Below are 17,768 nucleotides of genomic sequence, written 5' to 3'. Positions count from 1 at the left end.
CTGGCTGTCCTCCTCAGAATACTCTTTAGTATCGATATCCTCCCGTGGTACCCAGGACTGGTCAGATTATTTCAGGTCTGTTCTGACCAGGACAGAGTCCAGTAGTCTATTTCTCTTGTTCTCACTTTCAACCTCTCTTATTGTAGACAAAGATTGCATTTGCTTGTTTTTCTGCTGTATTGTACTATTGACTTACCTCAAGCTAATAAAAACTATAATTCAATGAATGCTTCATTCTTGGCTCACTCTGTTTACCTGACTCTTGACCTTGGCTCAGATACATGATTTTCCGTGGACCAAGATCCTATATCAACTTTATATAACCTCTCTCTATTCTCAGTGAGCCCAGCACCATTAATAACAATGGCAAGTCCCATTTCTATGGTAATTTTACAAAGTGTTTTCTTCACAACAGAATGAGATTGGTTGTATGAGGGTTATCACTATCATTTGGTAGAATAGCAATCTGGAGCTAGGAAAGATCAACAATTTTATCCAACGTTACATAACAACAAACAGTGGTCTCTATTCCCATCTCTATGAAATTTCAAAGGTTGAATTTCAAGGTTTGAACATGATCTCTAAAGTTCCTTACAGCTCTGACATACCTAAGGCTATGAAAAGTCAATTTATAATGGAGTCATAATTTGGACCCAGATCTCCTTACCCCAAATCCAATGCTCTTTCCCCTACAGCCTGCTGCTTGGCTAATGCCTGAATGCCTCCCCATGCAAGTACAATGCAACCATAGTAAAATCCACAGGTGTTGGCTTTTTGCCCAATTCCTGGAATCAGTGGAGACAAAGGCAGCAAGGGACCCTTGGCACCAAAGAGCTGAAAAAACAAACAACAACCGGAAAAAAAATCCTGTGGAATAGAACAACCTTCCCAGAGAAAAATGACAATATTCCTGGATACATTTATCATTATGTGAAACAGAGGCCCAGATTCAAATTTTAAAACCAGGCAAATCTTGAAGGGACAGGTTTCTATTTGGCAGGATGTGAGTCAAAACAGGCCAGAAGGGGGGAGGTGGGCCACTGAAGCAGGAACTGAGAGTGTTGAGACTGGGTCTGTTCCTTGGCAGGTTCTGTAAAGACTGCTCGGATATACCTCCTCCCTTCCTTGACTTCAGACAAACTGGCCTAGTCATTGTTCCCAGAACACATCAGACATATTCCCATCTCCATATCTTTTCTTAAACCATTTCCCTTGTCTGAAATGCCTTCCTCCTTCTAAGTGTTACTTTTCATTCAATGATAATAACAATAATTATCTTTTATATAGTACTTTGCAAAGAGCTCTACATATATTATCTCATTTGATGCTCAGAACAATCTTATTGAGAATAGGTGCTATTATTATCCTCACTTTACAGATAAGGAAACTAAGGAAGGGAGAAATTAAGCAACTTGCCAAGTAACAGAGAGCAAGTAAGTGTGAGAAAGTATTTGAACTCGGATCTTCCTGGCTCTTCATCTAGCATTCTACCTCCTATGCCATCTAGCTAGTTAGACAAGATTTAGCTCAGACCTTACCCTGCTCCTCCATTAAGTCCTTGCTGACTGTCCCTCACACAATGCTCTACTTTCCCCTTAGGATTACAAAATCATTTAATGGATGTGCCATTCACTAGGCTCCCTTCACACTATCTCACACTGTGTTTATTAGTTCTTGTCTTTGTGTGTATATGTCCTGTCCCCTCAAGCAATCCGTGAGCACTGGTGGTCTGAGAATAAGCCTTTATATCAGCCTCCCTAAAAATCATGAATGCTCAATAAACTACATAAACTGCAGTAGAAAATGATAGAACTGATGAGTTTCTACTAATGATGGAACTGATGAGTTTCTACTTAACCTATCTAAGGGGGCAGGACCCCATTTACCCATTGGCTGGTGTTTTCATTTTATCCTGTACACTGTTCTAACTTCTGATTCTGATGCTTTGAGGTTCTTTCTCTCCCCCTTTCCTCTCCTTTATGTCTTATTCTGCCTGGTTTGAAAGATCACATTTTTCGTACAATGAGCTCAATCCCTGTTAAAGAGGCTGAGGACTGAAATTTCAACTCAGAAACAAGACTTTAGGGAAACAAGAGGAAATAGGAAAGCTCAAAGACCCTGCATTGATCACGGGAAAAGCCATCATCTTTCTGAATAGAAACTACAACACTTTATTTCTAAAGATATATCCCAGCAAGGCTTTAATCAATTAATTTCAGCCATAGGATAGGGAAGAGCATCTCAGAAATCACTGGTCACTTTTCCTTTCCTTCTACCTCTAAGATAGAACGTTCTACCCAATCTTTTTATGTTTATTTTATAGGGCAAAATCTTGGGCCCAGAAAAAGAAAATGACTTGGACAAAAAGATCATACTATCAGTGTCAAAACTGGGGCTCACAGAGATGACACTAAAATCACTGACTTAGTCATTAGATGAAAATATGATAGCTACTACAGACCCAGTCTCTCTCTCTTCCCTCACCCCATCTACTTGGCACTCCCCTGCTTTTCTGCCCACCATTTTCAGTAACTATACTTAGCTTGCCAGGCACACCTTTCCAAGTAAATCCACCTGCTCCTCATCCCTACCTTGATTCATCATTCCACCTTCACCAATTACAGCTAAACTGGAACATGGGGGACCTGTAGAGATAACTGGGCATAAAAATAGGCTCTGAGAGAAGGTATCAGCCATCAGGAAAGGAAGGAGTAGGGTTTTTCAATCTGTGATCAGTTGTCCTGGTATATAGGCCAGTTGGATCCCTATTCCTAGGCATTTTTGTTTTTGATAGCAGCTAGCATTTCTATGTTTTAATAATTACAAAAACATTTTCCTCAAAAGTTTCACTATCCCCATTTGACAAATGAAGAAATCAAGATTTCATAGAATTTAAGTAATATTAGAAATCTGATGATTTTTGAGCTAAATGGGACCTTTAAGAACATCTAGAAGGGAAGAATTCAGGAACAAACAAGAAATAGAGAACATTATGAGACATAAAATGGATAATTTTGATTACATTATACTTAAAAGTTTTTATATGAACAAAAGCAAAGCAATCAAGATTAGAGGAAAAGCAGAAAACTGGGAAAACTTTTACAGCAAGTATCTCTGATAAAGTTTTCATTTTTCAATGAAGAATTGTGAAGAATTATCTGAAGAATTGTGTCAAATTCATAAGAATATAAGTCATTCCCCAATTGATAAATAGTCAAAGGATATGAACAAGCAGTTTTCAGATAAAGAAATCAAAGTTATCTTTAGTCATATTATTTTAAAATGCTCTAAATCACTACTGATTAGAGAAATGCACATTAAAACTATTCTGAGGTGCCACCTCACATTAATCAGGCTGACTAATATGAAAGAAAAGGAAAATGATGAATGTTGGAAGGGGGAAATTGGGACACTAATGCACTATTGGTGGAGCTGTGAACTGATCCAACCACTCTGGAGAGCAATTTGGAACTATGCCCAAAAGGTAATCAAACTGTGCATATCCTTTGCAATACCGCTACTAGGTCGGTACTCCAGAGATATTTTTTAAAGGGGGTTGGGGAGAGGAAAGATGACAAAAACTCATGAGTTAAGAGTTTGATTTCCTTACTCACAAGAGCTAGCAAAGTCTTTTCTTGAGGAAGAGGAAGAGTATATCTCTAGATCTTCCATGAACTCCTTACCCAAAAATATCTTTCCACCAAATTTGCCAAAGAGTTATCTGTCCTCTGGCTTGATCATGAATACATAGCATATATTGGAACATAGGATATTAGAACAAAGAATGTCAGGTTCTAACATCAGTTCCCATTTACATGAAACACACTAAGTATGTAAAATATTTTAATCACAACAACTTAATGAGGAAAAGTGATGCAGGAATGATCATTCCCGGGGGAGCCATAAAGACCTATTATAACTCCAAAGACATGAATATTTTGATCAGGATCACAAAGCTAGTAATATCAGGTCAAGTCTTCCAACTCCATGACTTTACTGCACCCTGCTGCCTCTATAACATGTAACATTAAAACAGAATGTTAGTACAAGAATGGACTCTAGAAATCATCTAAAACCACCTAAAAGGGGAAGTTTGTCTGGGATTACCTAGTTAATCATAGCCAAGGCAACACCAGAATCCTAGATCAGCACTCTTTTCACAGTGCCGATTGTTATTCCCAGAGGTAATCCTAAAGCACAAACAATTTGAACCTTGTTCCCCATTCCTGCACCTCCTCCCCACCCCTCCACCCCCGCCTAAAAACACACATAACCTTTCTTCTAAGTTGGTCTCTCAGGGCCTTCTAGGTTATCTCCCTCCTCACTTAAGCCCCAGGAAAAGGAGGCCCAACAACTCCTCCCCCCTAGATAAATGTCTGAATCACACATGTTTTGAAAATGAGGATCTTGTTACTGGAAAAAAGAAAGCTTGGTTCCCCCTCCTTTTCCCACTCCATCACCAGCTGTCCTGTAGTGTGAGAAAAAGTTTTATCTTTTTAAGGATATATAATGACCAAAAAGAAAAGGTTCCCAAACTCTCAATCTTAGCTTCTTAGCTCTGACCTAAGATTGGGTGGGGGAATCAAATAGGGAAACCTTGCAGTCATTAATCTATCTAAACCTCCATAAGCCTTCTCCCCAAGGAGAGAGAGTACAGGGATGACTTGATACCTTTCTCCAGCAGGACCCTACAGAAATCTCAATCTCTCCCTCAATCTCTCCCTCTCCCTCTCTCTCATGCTCATGTATACACACACACACACATACACACACCATGGTCACAGAAAGACTAGAAATTAGGACTGAATAGAGAATGTTAGAAAAGAGGATATTAGAACTAGAAATGACATTTGAATCCAATTTTTTTCATTCCTCAGGTAAGAAACAAAAATCAAATAATATTGTCAGGGTTCTCAAAATGTGAATGGCAGAATCGCACTTCTATTCCTGGAGCAGCACTCTCTTTAGTTCACTGCAGGTGGGATTTCACTAACAAGTATGTCTCTCTCCCTAAGGAAAGGAGTCATCCAGGTTTTCCCTTGGTTACTCACTCCATGATACTGAGAGGTAAAGGGTGATGGGAGCAAAAAAAAAAGGAAAGGAAAAAAAGGTAATCAAACTAATAGCAGTAGGTGTTGAGAGAGGAACAGCAAGATGACTCATCCTAAGCTAGCTAACTACCAACCCTTCTGCCTCCTTTTGTGTTTATACCACAGACTACTAAACTGAAGTCAAAAAGTGTTTAGCAATTGGCCTCAAAGATCACTAAGTAACAAGAATTCCAGATGCTGGGGTCCCCTGTAGCCCACTCTCTGCATCAGTCATAACATCAAGGAATCCTAGAATTACAGAACTTTAGAGGTAGAAGAGATAATGCTTTATCAATTAATTTAACAGATAGTAAAGTGAAACTCAGGGTGGTTAGGTGATTTTTGCAAGTTCAATGAGTTGATTGCAGGTGTAATGTGTGCACAGTAGAAAGAACACTGAATTTGAAATCAAAGCTAATTTTAAAATCCAATCTAGTTATTTATTGTAGTATGCAAGTAAGTCCCTTCAACTCTTCTTTCCTCACAAAAGGAAGGTATGAAAATAATCTCAGCTCTCTTCTAATTTTAGGATTTGAACCCAGGTCTCCTGACTTCCAGCCCAGTCTTCTTCCCACAGTAATGTGCGGCATTCTCCTCCCCCTCCCCTCCCAATCCTCACCAAACAGAGACCCATTGTGTTAGTCTCTATTTTGAGGCAGCTGTTGATCAGATTCTGAGAATCAGAGGGGGTCATTACAGGCAAAATGAAGATTGGGCCCTTCCCAAGAAGGAGGGTATGCTGAGGAGGGAAGGAGGTTGCAGGATCGAGATGGCAAAGAAGCCAAGCTCCAGTTCTATTACCCCGGCTAGCTGGCCTGTTTCGGCTCCTGGACCGACTCCTCTGTCTCTGCAGACGCGATCGCCTCAGCAGCCGGTAATAGTAGGATGGTCTCCCAGCACTTTTCCTGCCGCCGGCCGACATACTGTTCCCCCTCCTAGAGAGCCCCTAGCTGCCGGCCTGCTCCACAACTGCCCCCCAGGGGGGTGAGAGAACCCAGGCCAGCTCTTCAAGGGCCAGGGGCCAGAGGATGAGGAGGACAGAACCCTGAGCCTCAGGCACACGTCCAAGTCAGGCATCGAGGATTATCTGAGAACCACAGAGAGGTCTTGCTCTAATCTCAGCCTCTGTAGGGTAGAGCTCCTGGACCCCCTGCTTGCTCAACTTAACTGCCCTGTTAAACTGTGGAAACAAATTCTTCCTCCAACGATAAGCCTGTTGGAGTTGGAAAGGGGAAGGCAGAGTTGGCATTGGCTCCCAGTTGAATGAGAAGGGGTTGACGATTGAGGAGGGGGGGAGTAGGTAGCCGGAAAGTCAGTTTGGAAGAAATCCCGGACTGGATTATTGTGTTGGTTGAAACAATGAGTTTGGCCAAATGGGACTCCCTTTGGAGTGATGCCCACAAGGGGAGGGAGAAGAGGGTTTTATGCCAGATTGATGCTTGTTATGTCATGAGAGGGTCCCTGCAAAACATTACCGTCCTTCCTCTTCTCATCCTCCCTCCCCAAGAAAGGTCCCTTCCAACTCCAAAATCCTGGTATTCTGAGATTCTAGAAACATATGAATGGTACTCAAAGAAGCATGATCAGTTAAAAAAAAAAAGGAAAAAAAAGACTTGTGCATTTGGGCTCAGATAGTCTAAGTTATAACACTTGCTATTTCTTACTAGCTCTGTGATTTTGGATAAATCATTGCTTCTCCTGATCAGTTTTTTCACTTATAAAAAGAGGGAAGTAGGAATAGCTGCTGTCTAGGGTCACTTTCAGCTTTAGATCTCTAAGCCTTCCATTTAAATCTAAATCTAGCTCTAAAGTGGTCTTCCACTGGATAGCCTCCACATCCACCTGAAAGGTCTACCCCTATTTTAAGTCCTATTTCAGCAGGGGTTCTTAACCTGGGGTCAGTAAATTTAAAAGAAAAAATAGCTACATTTCAATATAATTGTCTTCCTTTGTAATTCTATACATGTTTTATGCATTTTTAAAATATTATTCTGAAATGAGATCCTTAGATTTCCCCAGACTGACAGAAGGGCCCATGAAATGCAAAATTGATTTTAAAATAACTATTCCAGAGGAAGGGAGAACAGAGTTGGCATACATGTGTGCACACATATATACATGCACACATACATGTGCATGCACATACAAACTTTCTGAGTAGGAAAAATACTAGATTTGGAATCTGAGCTTTAAGTTCAAGTTTCAACTCCACTGCTTACTATGTGACTCTGCCCCACTCCACAGGCTGTGAAGTGAAAGGGTTGTACTAAATGATCTTGAAGGTTCCTTCAACTCTAAATCCTGTGAAACTCTATACATGCATGCATACAGGCAGGCCTGAGGCTCTGAAATGGGAATGAAATGGGAAAACTTTCATTAGAACTCGAATGCACAAAGTGTCAGACAACACTATCCTCCCCATCAAAGAACCTTTCTGCCCTACCTATTCAGAGTGAATAATGGCACACTGCACAGACTGGTAAGTTGATCCAGAAATAAGGAAGCAAATGTAGGAATGTAGGAAAAAGAGGATGAGGGTCATAGACAAGTCAGATGGGGCTAGTTTTTCCAACTTGGGATTTAAAGCATTCTCGACCTGTCTTAACTATCTTTCAGAGTGATGAATGGTAGACCAGGCACTGCTACACATAATACACACAGTTTGGTGAAATAATCTAAAAGCCAGAGGGGACCTTGAGACAGAGAATGTTAGAGACATGAGGAATCCTAGAACAAAGAACACTACAACTATATACTCTCAGGGATACAAGACCCCTTGTAGAAATTATCTAGTCCAGTGGCTTCACTGTACAAAGGAAGAAACTGAGATTCAGAGAAGTGGTAAATTCCTCATATAGCAAATCAAGATAACACTTGTACCAGAGGAATGAAAGGGGGTAAGCATTTTTAGGTACATTTATTAGCATTTGTATGCTAGCACTTTATAAATATCATTTCATTTGATCCTTCTGCAATCCTATGAGATAGGTGCTGTTATCATTCCCTCTTTACAGATGAGGAAATTGAGACAGAGATTAAAGTGACCATCCCAATGGGACACAGCTAATAAATAGCTGAAGCTGGATTTAAAATTGAGTCATCCAGACTCCAGGCCCACTGCTCTATTCCCTCTGCCATCTAGTTGCCTCTACCTACCACTTGCTTCTCAGAATAATTAGAGGAAAAAGATTTTGTAAACCTTAAAGCACAATAGCAATATAAGTTTCTTTTATCACTCCTGTCCAAGGTCATACAGATAGCCAATGACAAAGCTTAGATTCAAACACAGTTCTTCAGATTACTCTTTCGATTAGACATCAGTGTAGGAATAGTGGGACTATAGTTCAATTCCATGGCAGAGCTGACTGTAGAGCAAATTACAAGAACAAAATCCTAATGGCCTTTTTGAGAAATAAGAGGATAAGAAGCTAGACTTCCAACAGATCCTCCAACAGTCCCAATGGCTCAGGAATGCGCACCTGCTCAGGGAAAATATGAGATATATAAAGAAGTACATTGTTTCCACTCCAGGTAGAGCTAGACTAAACTGTTTGTAAAACCAGGACCGATCTGAGAAAGTTACAAAGAGGTACAATAGGACAAAAAACTTAACAAGGAAAGTTTTCTGGACACAGAACGGGTTGCTTTAAAGGTAATAAGCTAACCATCAGTAGAAGTTTTTAAGCACAAGTCAGATGCCATCTGTCAGGCACACTAGAGAGAAGACTCATGCTTAAGTTAAAGAACTAAACTAGATCAGTGATGTCAAATTCAAATAGAAATGGGAGAAACAGGGCAACTAAACTATATATGACAATCCCTGCAGGCTGCAAATTAATTTTAAAAAACCATATGCTAACATGATCCATGTTTTATTGTACTTTTGCCTATTTTAAAAAATATATTTTCTAATTACATTTTAATTACATTCTAAATACATCTAATTATATCCCCGGTTCTGATACTAGGGACACTTGTGAACTAGATGCCTCTGAGGTCTCTGAGGTAGGATAATTTCTACATCAAAACTTCTTGATGGCAGGATGGTTTTGGTGTTGTATCTTCAGCACCCTCACAGTTTTTAGCTTATCGGAAGCACTTGGCAAATGCTTTCTGGATTGTGTCTAAGATTCTTATGATTATTCCAACAGTCAATAATAAGAAAAAATAGCAACAAGGGACAAAATAGGGGAGTATCCTTAGAAGAATCCAAAGCAGAACAATTTATAGCCCTTTCACGCCTATATAATTTACATTGTTTGGGAAAAACTTCTCCCTCTCCTCAAATTTCTGGCATTATTGTTGTTTTTATTCTAATATAATGTTCCAAAGTTAATAAGTAGAATAAATGAAACTTGAACTCAGTTCTCCTAATTCAATCTTGATCTTATTTCCACTGCATTTTTCTGATTAATGGAAAGATTCCTTCTCTATCATCTTTAGTAGCCCAAGCAACCTTTCAATTATGCCCATTGTTCCTTTGAAAACCTACTGAAATCCATGCCTTTTATTCCATTCCCATGGTTGCTGTTGTCCTCCCTTTACTCCTGCTCTATTACAGTATTTTCTTGCTGCCCTCATAACTCCAGGATCTTCCCACTCCAATCCATCCTTGAAAAGATGACAGGATATTATTCTGAAAGTATTTTTCATATTATTTTCATATTTCATATTATTCCTGAGTAGAAAGAGTGACACATTATTTCTAGAGCACTTTAAGGTTTAAAAAAATATCTTATTCACTACAATCCTATGAAGGAAGCAATACAAGTATTATTGTTCTTCTGTCATTTCAGTCATGTCCAATTCTCAATGACTCCATTTGGGATTTTCTTGGCAAAGATACTAGGATGGCTGGCCATTTTCTTCTACAGATAATTTTTCAGATGAGGAAACTGAGGTAAACAAGATGAAATGACCTGTCCAGGGTCACATAGCTAGTAGGTATCCGAGGCCTGATTTGAGCTCAGAAAGATGAATTTCCCAAACCTAGGTGCAGTATTCTATTTACTTTGCCACCTAGCAGCCCTCAGGTATTATTATTCCCATTTTAAAAATGAAGAAATTGAAGCTCCAAGAGGCTTCATGCTAACCAGGCTCACAAACTCAATAAGTGGCAGAGAAAGGACTCAACCTTGTCCATTATAAGGTTCTTGTCCGACATGAAACTGCCATGATACTTCATTGTCTGACAAAATCTAAATTCCTTAGCCCTCCACAACTTGGCTCTTTCCAATCTTGTTATCCTCTATTCCCTTTTACACAATGTATGTGCTAGCCAAACTATCCAACACATGCCATGCTCATTCTCATCAAATCTTTTTGCTATTCCCACTCCTTTGCTACTTCCCAAAGTCACAGGGAATGATTTCCTCTACTTCTCACCTGTGGTGCTCACTGGACATTCAGCATATTCTCTAGATAAGTATGACTATTTGGGTTACATATAGCATCATTCTCCCCAAATAGTCTCTGATCTCCTTTGGAGCAAAGATCCTCATTTTGTATTTCTCTAACTCCCACTATGCCCAGCTCAGAGGAATCAAAAGAATGTGGGATGGAAAAGACTCTAGATTTTCTAGTCTATACTCTTCATTTTTATAGATGAGGAAAAGTAAAGGTGAAGGCTAAAGTGACTTACCCAAGATCTCATAGCAAATAAATTACCAACTTAGAATTCAAAACTAGGTGTCCAGACCATCACACCACCTGCCTTCTTTTAAAATTACTGTTAATGTTTACTGAATTGAATGGGGAAAAAAATTTCTCTTGCCACATAAGAACTTCATCTTGGTCTCTGAGTAACATGGGAGTAGGGTTTCCTTGGGAGATTACACTGGACCCCGACAGTAAGAGCTCATAAGATGATTGATCTTCAGTCAGGCCAGGCATGAGAATACTCCAGATCCCAGATGTTAAGGCAATATTCCAGGCCAGGTTTTACAATCTCTTCTGCCTGTCAGTGAGAAGGGAAGCAGGACATGACAAGGTCAGGTCAGGCTGGGAAGATCACAGCTGGATGGCAGAAGGCTTTCCCTATATCCTAATTCTTCCACACTTATTCCTTTCCCCACTGCCCAGGTAGAGTGGGAAAAGTTTCTAACTCCTAGAATCCCCAAACAAAAAATGATCACACATTTAGAAGTGGAATAGAGCTAAGAACTTATATAGTTCTACTTCCTCATTTCATGAATGAAGAAACTGTTGAGACCCTAATGGGGAACACTGAGACCCTATTGGGGAACCAGCTTGAAATCCATCTGAAGTAGTTCACAAGAAGTTAGGCTTCTTCCCTCCATCTCATCAGGCAATAAGACAAAAAGAGCATTGAAAAGAGCCAAAAGCATCCTTTCTACTCATTCAAAAAAAATTGCATACTGACCATTTTGATCCTTGTTGTTTTAGATTGTCTTCTTCTTGAAAACTCATCACTCCTTTCCTTTCAGGAGGGGACATAAGTTCATAAGATATAGGACTAGAAGGGACCTCATGAACTTAGTTCAGTTTCTTCATTTAACAGATGAGGAAACAGGCCCAGAGAGATTACATGACTTGCCCTAAGTTAATATAGCTAAGAAGCAGCCAATCCAGGAGTCAGAAATATTTCTAATAAGCACTATAAAAAACTTTAAGTCTCATCAAGCCCAATTCTCCCATTTTACACGTGAGGAAACTGGGATCAGGAGAAATAGAATGACTTGGTTATGATTACTCAGATAATAAAATAGAATTGCAACCTGGATCACTTAATAACATATTCAACAATCTTTCTACCATGTCATTCAGCCTTTCTTTGAGGAAAAAGAGAACATAAACAAATTTGCTCTGACTTCCCAGTTGTGTGTCTAAGGACTGGACCAGCCAGTTGCTCTGGATCTATCAGAAACAATCTGCATGCCCTCAAAACCTAATTATTCACATGTGAATTATCCACCAGTTTCATCTCTTCTCCCAGACAAGGAGAATAGCCCGAAAGAAGCAAGGAGAAGAATCCTGAAACTCCAGAGCAAAGCAAAGGGTAGTTGGGAAGAAGAGAAAAGAAATAACTCAGAATCATTTTTCCTGAGAAGGGAAAACAGTTCTAGTGGAATTCTCCTGTTCTCCCTGAGAAGGCTGGGTTTGGGACAAGGGAAGCCCTAATACCAAATAATAAAGTGACAGGGGCACTATCAATATGAGAGCCCCCTTCTAGGAGAGGAGTGGCAATTCTCTGCAAAGATACAAGATTTCCCTCTTCTCCTGCCTGAAGAATTAGAAAAGCAAACATCTGGCAATAATTCAGTAAAAGGAACCAATCCTTTCTTCCCCACCCCATCCCCCTCTCTCAGTTCTGCTCACTGGCTCCCCAAGTCCCAGATCTCCTAAATCCCAATAAATTCAGTTTTCACAAACACGACCATACAGATAGCAAGGATTTTAGGAATCATTTGACAAAGAAGGAAACTGAGGCCGAAAGAGTTGAGTGACTTGCCCCAAATTACACAGCACGTTATTCAAAAGAGTCAAAGACTATGGGCCTGCCCAATGTAATAGGTGTCTGGAAAAGCTTGATCACTGGTGCTGGTGCTGTGGGGAAGCCCCAAGCCAGGGAGATGAGAGGAAAACAACTCTACAGATCCTCTGTGCCCGTCTAAACAAAAGAGGCCAAGGCAGACCAACAGGGAGGTTCAGGTTACTATTAGGGGCCCAGAGAGACAGCTAGTCTGGGTCTGCAAGGCACACTGAACAGTTTCCTGAATATTGGAATGAGGAAGGGCCCTGGCCCAGACCCCTGCTGCCCCAGGACATTGGTGGGGGATGGGGAGAAGGACAGGTAACAGGGAATGTAAAGGGTAGGGAAGTCTAAGCCAGCACTATTCTTGACTCCAAACAACCAAAATAACATTACCTTTCATTTCCCCAATAGAAAACTTCTGGCAACACTTCTCCCTTAATATCACCTTACTTCAAAGATGTGACTTCATTGGTTACTCCTTCCTCTAAGACATACCCTCTCTACCTTAAGTAAGGTATCTCCATGAGTTTCTGTAACAAAAAATAATTCTTCCTACTATGGCCAACCAAATGATGACGCTCTTTCCACAAACTTTGTTAGAGTAGTGCTGGGACAATAAGAACATACAGTTCCCTGCTAGGCCAGGTGGCAACAGACCTGCCAGAGCCTGCTACAATCACAGAACCTATAATCATATTCATACCACAAGGAAACATGAGAAGAGGACTTCCTTGGAATAATTTACCATCACTTCAATTCCACAAACATTTCCTAAGCACCAATTAGGTACAAGTCTATACTAACCAAGAGGAATATGACCCAGTTTTCTGCCCCTTGTAACTTTTCATGAAAAAGGGGAGGGAAGCAACTTGGTGTGGCAGAAACAGCACTGGATCTGGAATGCTATTTATATTCAGATCCTGGCTCTGATACTTCAGTTCAATATAGTTCAACAAGCACCGAGAGTCTACTATGTGCCAGGCACTGTGCTAAGTAGGGAGGATTCAAAAACAAACAACCTCTCCCTTTAAGGAATTTATATTCCATTCGGAGAATAGTGATGATAAAGGATGATGATTGATGATGCTAGCTAGCATTAATATAGTACTTTAAAGTTTGCCAATCCCTTACACCTGTTAGCTCATTTAGTCTTCACATCAGCCCTGAAAGATTGGTGCTGTTATTACTCCATTTTACAGATGAGGAAATTGAAACTCACATAAGATATGTGATTTACCCAGGAGTAGGAGGAAGGGATTAAGTGGCTACCTTGTTTAGAACACTTTATAATAGATCTAGGGATCAAATAAAATGATATTATAATAGATTTGGGGTACCTAAATGAAATTAGGGTTTAATTGAGGTCTAGTGGCAGGTTTGAGGTACAGGAAGTCAAGCAAAGCTCCCCTGCAACCCTCCTTGGATTCAGTTCAAGGATATGGCAGTAAATGAGGTCTAGTAGCAGCGCGAGTCCCCAATAAAGGCATTTATTGGCCCGAGAGCTAGATTGATAAAAGAGGTTTATTATTGGATAAGCAAGGTTAAAGTATAGGCGAAGATAGAGATAAGAAGGTCACCGGACAAAGGGTCCAGTGGACAGAGGATCCTCACATGGCTAGCATGTTTGGAATCTCTGCAAAGAGGGATTCCCAGTGTGTCCCTTTTATAAAGGGAGATTTAGCTCCAGGGGCTTTTGGGAGTACCCAAAATTGGCTCAGATCCAGGTGGGGCTGGGACAAGTCCAGATCTTCTACTGGAATTCAAAGGGACCAGGATTTGTGAGTTAAAGGGTAATTACATTAACTGAGGGGAGGGGGAGAGGAGTGTGTTGGGAATCAAAGATGGAATCTTTCCCACATCATTATCCCAGAAGAGAAACTAAGGCAAATTGAAGTTAAGTCTCTTATTTAGGGTCATACAAATAGGATCTGTGATCCTATTTGAACTCAAGTCTTTCTTGCTTGAAATCCAGTATGCTAAATTGCATATGGATCACCTAGCAACCTCCTAACACATATGCAGATAAGTATGAGTTATATATAAAATAAATACTAAGATGGTTTTCATTTTTAGAGGAGAATGTACTGTGAATGGAAATAAAGGGATAGATTTGAGAGATGTTATATAGGTGGAACTGATCAAGATTTGACAACTGATTGGATACAGGAAATAAATGAGAGTGAAGAAACAAGGATGATTCTTACATTGCAAAATTGGGTGGCTAGAATGGGGGAGACCTTGACAGAAATAGTAATGTCAAGAACCAGGACTTGAATCTAGGTGCTTATACCTCAAGAAGAAAAGTCTTCCCACCATATCACAGATGTGAAGAAATAATAATCTGATATTCTTCTGTCCTTCATTATCAAATTAGATAATATTTATAAAGTACCTGGTATAGTGCCCAGAACTTAGTAGGCATATAATAAATGCTTGTTCCTTTCCTCTCACTGACCAAAAGGATTTAAAGCTCTAGTGCCTCCAACTTTGTGCTACTAAATGTAGTCTTAGAAGAAAAATGCTGTCTTGAAAGCCAGATGTTAGTTGGTCTTATCCAAGAAAAGATGTGTTTTCTAGGCATAGAAAAGGGGAAGAGAAAGCTATGAATAAGAGTAAATGATTAGTGGATAGAATGCTAGGGGCAGGTAAACAGAGGGTGTGTGTGTGTGTGTGTGTGTGTGTGTGTGTGTGTGTGTGTGTGTGTGTGTGTGTGTGTGTGTGTGTGTGTGTGATAACAGAGGGTCATAGAAAAAGGAAAAAAGAGTGCTCTGAACATAATCTTCACCAGTTTCCTAATTTCACATAATCGTAGAGTTGGGAAGAATTTTAAAGGTTATCAAGTCTATTCTAATAAATTTATCTTTTCTGCAAGGTTCTTCAGCAAGTGGTCATCCAAATCTTTCTTGAATACCTCCAATAAAAAGGAAACTTATCAATGAGACAGGCTGTTTCACTGATGGACATTTACTATTAGTGGTATTTTCTTATTTAACTGAAATTGGCTTTCTGGTCAGTTCCCCCATCTCAGTCCTAGCTCCCATATAGAGCTAAAAGCTGGATCAAATCATATTGTCACAGTTGAAGAATTAGTTAGAACTGATCTCCATGGCAAGAGCCCAGCACTGGGCATGCTGCCCAAGGATGGCCAAGATAGTAGATACCAAACCTGTTTAAACGATTTTGGAAGAAATATTAGAGGAGATAACCACTTTCCCCAGTAATAAGGGACTAGCCACCCTCAGTAATCAGGCTTGGAGAAGTGCTTAAAACAAATGATCTCATAAAGATTGTTCCTTCCTTGGAAATAAGGAAGGAGACAAAAGAAATTAATTAGGACTTTAACAGCATCATAGTCTCTTTCCTCTCTTCAGTTCAACTTACCTTCCTCTTTGGTAGTGACTTCCTTTTCTTCCACTTTCTCCCATACCCAATAAAGAAGGAATTAAATCCCATCACCTATTCAATCTGGTTGTATCCAATTAAGTACCTAATTCATTCCACATAATTACAAATCACTTGTGAATTTATTGGGATACCTGAGGCAGTCCCTTATATCCAACATTTGTCCTTGCTGGCCCTTGTACACAATACCACCACATCTCCCAACTCTGGACATTCTATTTCCCATGCCTAGAATTTTCTCTCTTCTACCTGCTGCCTTTCATGGCATTCTTCAAGTTCTGGCTAAATCCTACCTTCTACAAGAAAAAATTTCTGATCCCCCTGTAATGCTAGTTCCTTTCCTCTCTTGAATATCCTCAGTTTATCTTGCATATATTTTGTTTGTAAACTGCTGTTTTAACATCTTCTTCATTAAACTGTAAAGTTCTTGAAAGAAAGATTATCTTTCATATCTTTCATCTTTCTAGATAACATCAGCTTCTTAGAACAGTGCCTGACACATAGTAGGCAGTTAAGTAATACTTACTGACTTAGTGACAGTACGATGCATTGCAAAAAACAGGAATTAATACTACCTCTATTGCTATTTTGTATCCTAGGACCTCTTTAGGTCACAAGCCTCTAAATGGCAGAGGTGTTCAATAACTAAGATGCCTCTTCCAACTATGAGATCTATGATTATATATGTTCCTTGCATTCTCTCCAGCAACCCAAGGCACCATACAGGCAAGCTAGTGGACTTGGCTGGGACTATCCCCTCAGGTCTTCGCACCTGTTTCTGTACTTCTCCCCCTGCTCCCACTATCGAGAGACAGCTTCCATCTGCATGTCCCAGCCAACACACTGGAGCCTGACCACAAAACTGCTGGCTCTTTCCTTGCTTCTTTCTCCAGGATCAACAAGTAAGGAGTTTTCCATCCAAAATGCCCATCTTCCCTCTTAGCCTCCATTATCCAGCTTCCAAAAGTGGGGCACTGCATATAGTTCAATTACAAAGCTTAGTTGTACATCCCCAGTTCCCTCTTTTTCCAGGCTTTTTCGTTGAACCACTCCTCCCCCATCATCATTTTTTTTTTTTTTTTAATAATCTTGAGGCCAAATGTAGTCATCTGTGAACAATTATGGGCTGGCACCAGTCAGGCTATGGAGAGAAAGGAAACGCTTGTTTCTTGCTGAAATGCACTACTTTATACACTGTGGAGATAGGGAAGGACTCCTCAAGGACTCTGCCACATCATCCTAATGCCAGCTAGATTTAGACCTCGCTGTAAAAAATTCTTTACCTGGCCAGACCTTATTAGTTGCATAATCTAAAACATAAGGAGTTTGGACTTGACCACTAAGATTTCTTGCCATTTTAACATCCTGTATTCTAAAGTTCCTTCTAGTTCTTAGTTTTTTACATCTGGCAAGTTTCTTGAGTTCTATGATAGATAAAATATCTACTATGCACCTGTGTTAGCCAATCTTGTGCTAAGCATTAGAAAAAGATAATGAAAGAAACATGAAACAATGATTGCAGGTCTAAGGGAATTTACAAAGTATTGGGGGAGAAAAAGATACACAGGTAGATGTTTGTGAAATGAATCTCCAGTGGGAAGCATAGACAGTATTTGGTAGCAAAAAACCAGAAACAAAGTGGCTATCCATCAACTAAGGAATGTCTGGACAAACCATGACACGTGTATGTAATGCTATATTATTATACTGTATAAAATGATGAATATGAAGAATTCAGAGGAAGGAGGGAAGACTTGTGTAAAGTGATACAAAGTGAAGTA

General features: G+C 39.9%; 1 protein-coding gene across 7 annotated transcripts in view; it reads right to left on the bottom strand.

Moving 5' to 3' along the window:
- Positions 1-17,768, bottom strand: part of DAB2IP (DAB2 interacting protein) — a 321,975-nt gene that overhangs the window by 216,084 nt on the left and 88,123 nt on the right. For 3 of the 7 annotated variants that reach the window (XR_004232236.1, XM_031954229.1, XM_031954230.1), the window contains exon 1: positions 5,892-6,356. The exons of 2 other annotated variants lie outside the window; for them this stretch is intronic. Coding sequence is in view for 4 of the 5 variants with exons in the window: in XM_031954229.1 (XP_031810089.1) it covers positions 5,892-6,012 (121 nt within the window). In the remaining variant the exon portion in view is untranslated. Of the gene's footprint in view, positions 1-5,891; positions 6,357-17,768 lie in introns of those variants that run through there. 2 more of the 7 variants (XM_031954225.1, XM_031954226.1) reach the window with 1 other exon arrangement.

This window comes from Sarcophilus harrisii, chromosome 2 (assembly GCF_902635505.1).
Source record: "Sarcophilus harrisii chromosome 2, mSarHar1.11, whole genome shotgun sequence".
Taxonomy (NCBI): domain Eukaryota; kingdom Metazoa; phylum Chordata; class Mammalia; order Dasyuromorphia; family Dasyuridae; genus Sarcophilus; species Sarcophilus harrisii.
Note: the sequence above shows the minus strand (reverse complement) of the source record. Positions and strands in the feature narration are given on the sequence as shown.